Below are 625 nucleotides of genomic sequence, written 5' to 3'. Positions count from 1 at the left end.
AGCAACAATCCTCACCAAAAAAGCAATCATTCTATAGAATCACAGCCACTTCATCAAATTAAACTAATAAAATACTACTCATAAAATCATAACAAAAGACTTACTTGCGTGGAGTGTGTGGGAATCTTGCCTTCTGATTGTGTGCATTTTGTCCACCGTAGTAATAAATATCATCCAGAGATCGGTAATAGCTGGATGCATCTGGATGTAAAGTCTGCATAATTTCATACGCTATACGACACACCTGTAATCAGACATAAAATTAATCAAGAACAGTTGATTAAATATGGTGAATATGAGGTAATTGTGTTTACTGTCTATTGCATTAATATAAATTTTTCCTATCTATTGCGTTCATATAAATATTTCCTGTCTCTTGCATTCATATAAATATCTACTGTCTACTGCATTCATGAAATAAAAATACTTCTTTTAATCAGATAAAATTATAAATGAAATATGAGCATCATCAGATATTTTCCATTAACAAATTAAAAACTCCCTGATGTGCAAGTAAACAGAATTTCTCCCAAAAAAATAAAATAAAAAAGAGAGAGATTTGCGCCATGCTACACTAGCCTGGCTCAGAAAAGAGTTTGTTTGATCTATAATCTAGAGATATAAC

At 31.2% G+C, this 625-nt stretch overlaps 1 protein-coding gene across 1 annotated transcript in view; it reads right to left on the bottom strand.

Annotated features, from left to right (window-relative positions):
• The window catches only part of LOC119586792 (alpha-(1,6)-fucosyltransferase-like), a gene marked incomplete at its 5' end in the record, with an annotated part of 14,318 nt that overhangs the window by 4,399 nt on the left and 9,294 nt on the right, over positions 1–625 (bottom strand). The window contains 1 exon segment of the mRNA XM_037935512.1: positions 105–244. Coding sequence (XP_037791440.1) covers positions 105–244 — 140 coding nt within the window.

Source organism: Penaeus monodon, chromosome 22, assembly GCF_015228065.2.
Source record: "Penaeus monodon isolate SGIC_2016 chromosome 22, NSTDA_Pmon_1, whole genome shotgun sequence".
Taxonomy (NCBI): Eukaryota; Metazoa; Arthropoda; class Malacostraca; order Decapoda; family Penaeidae; genus Penaeus; species Penaeus monodon.
Note: the sequence above shows the minus strand (reverse complement) of the source record. Positions and strands in the feature narration are given on the sequence as shown.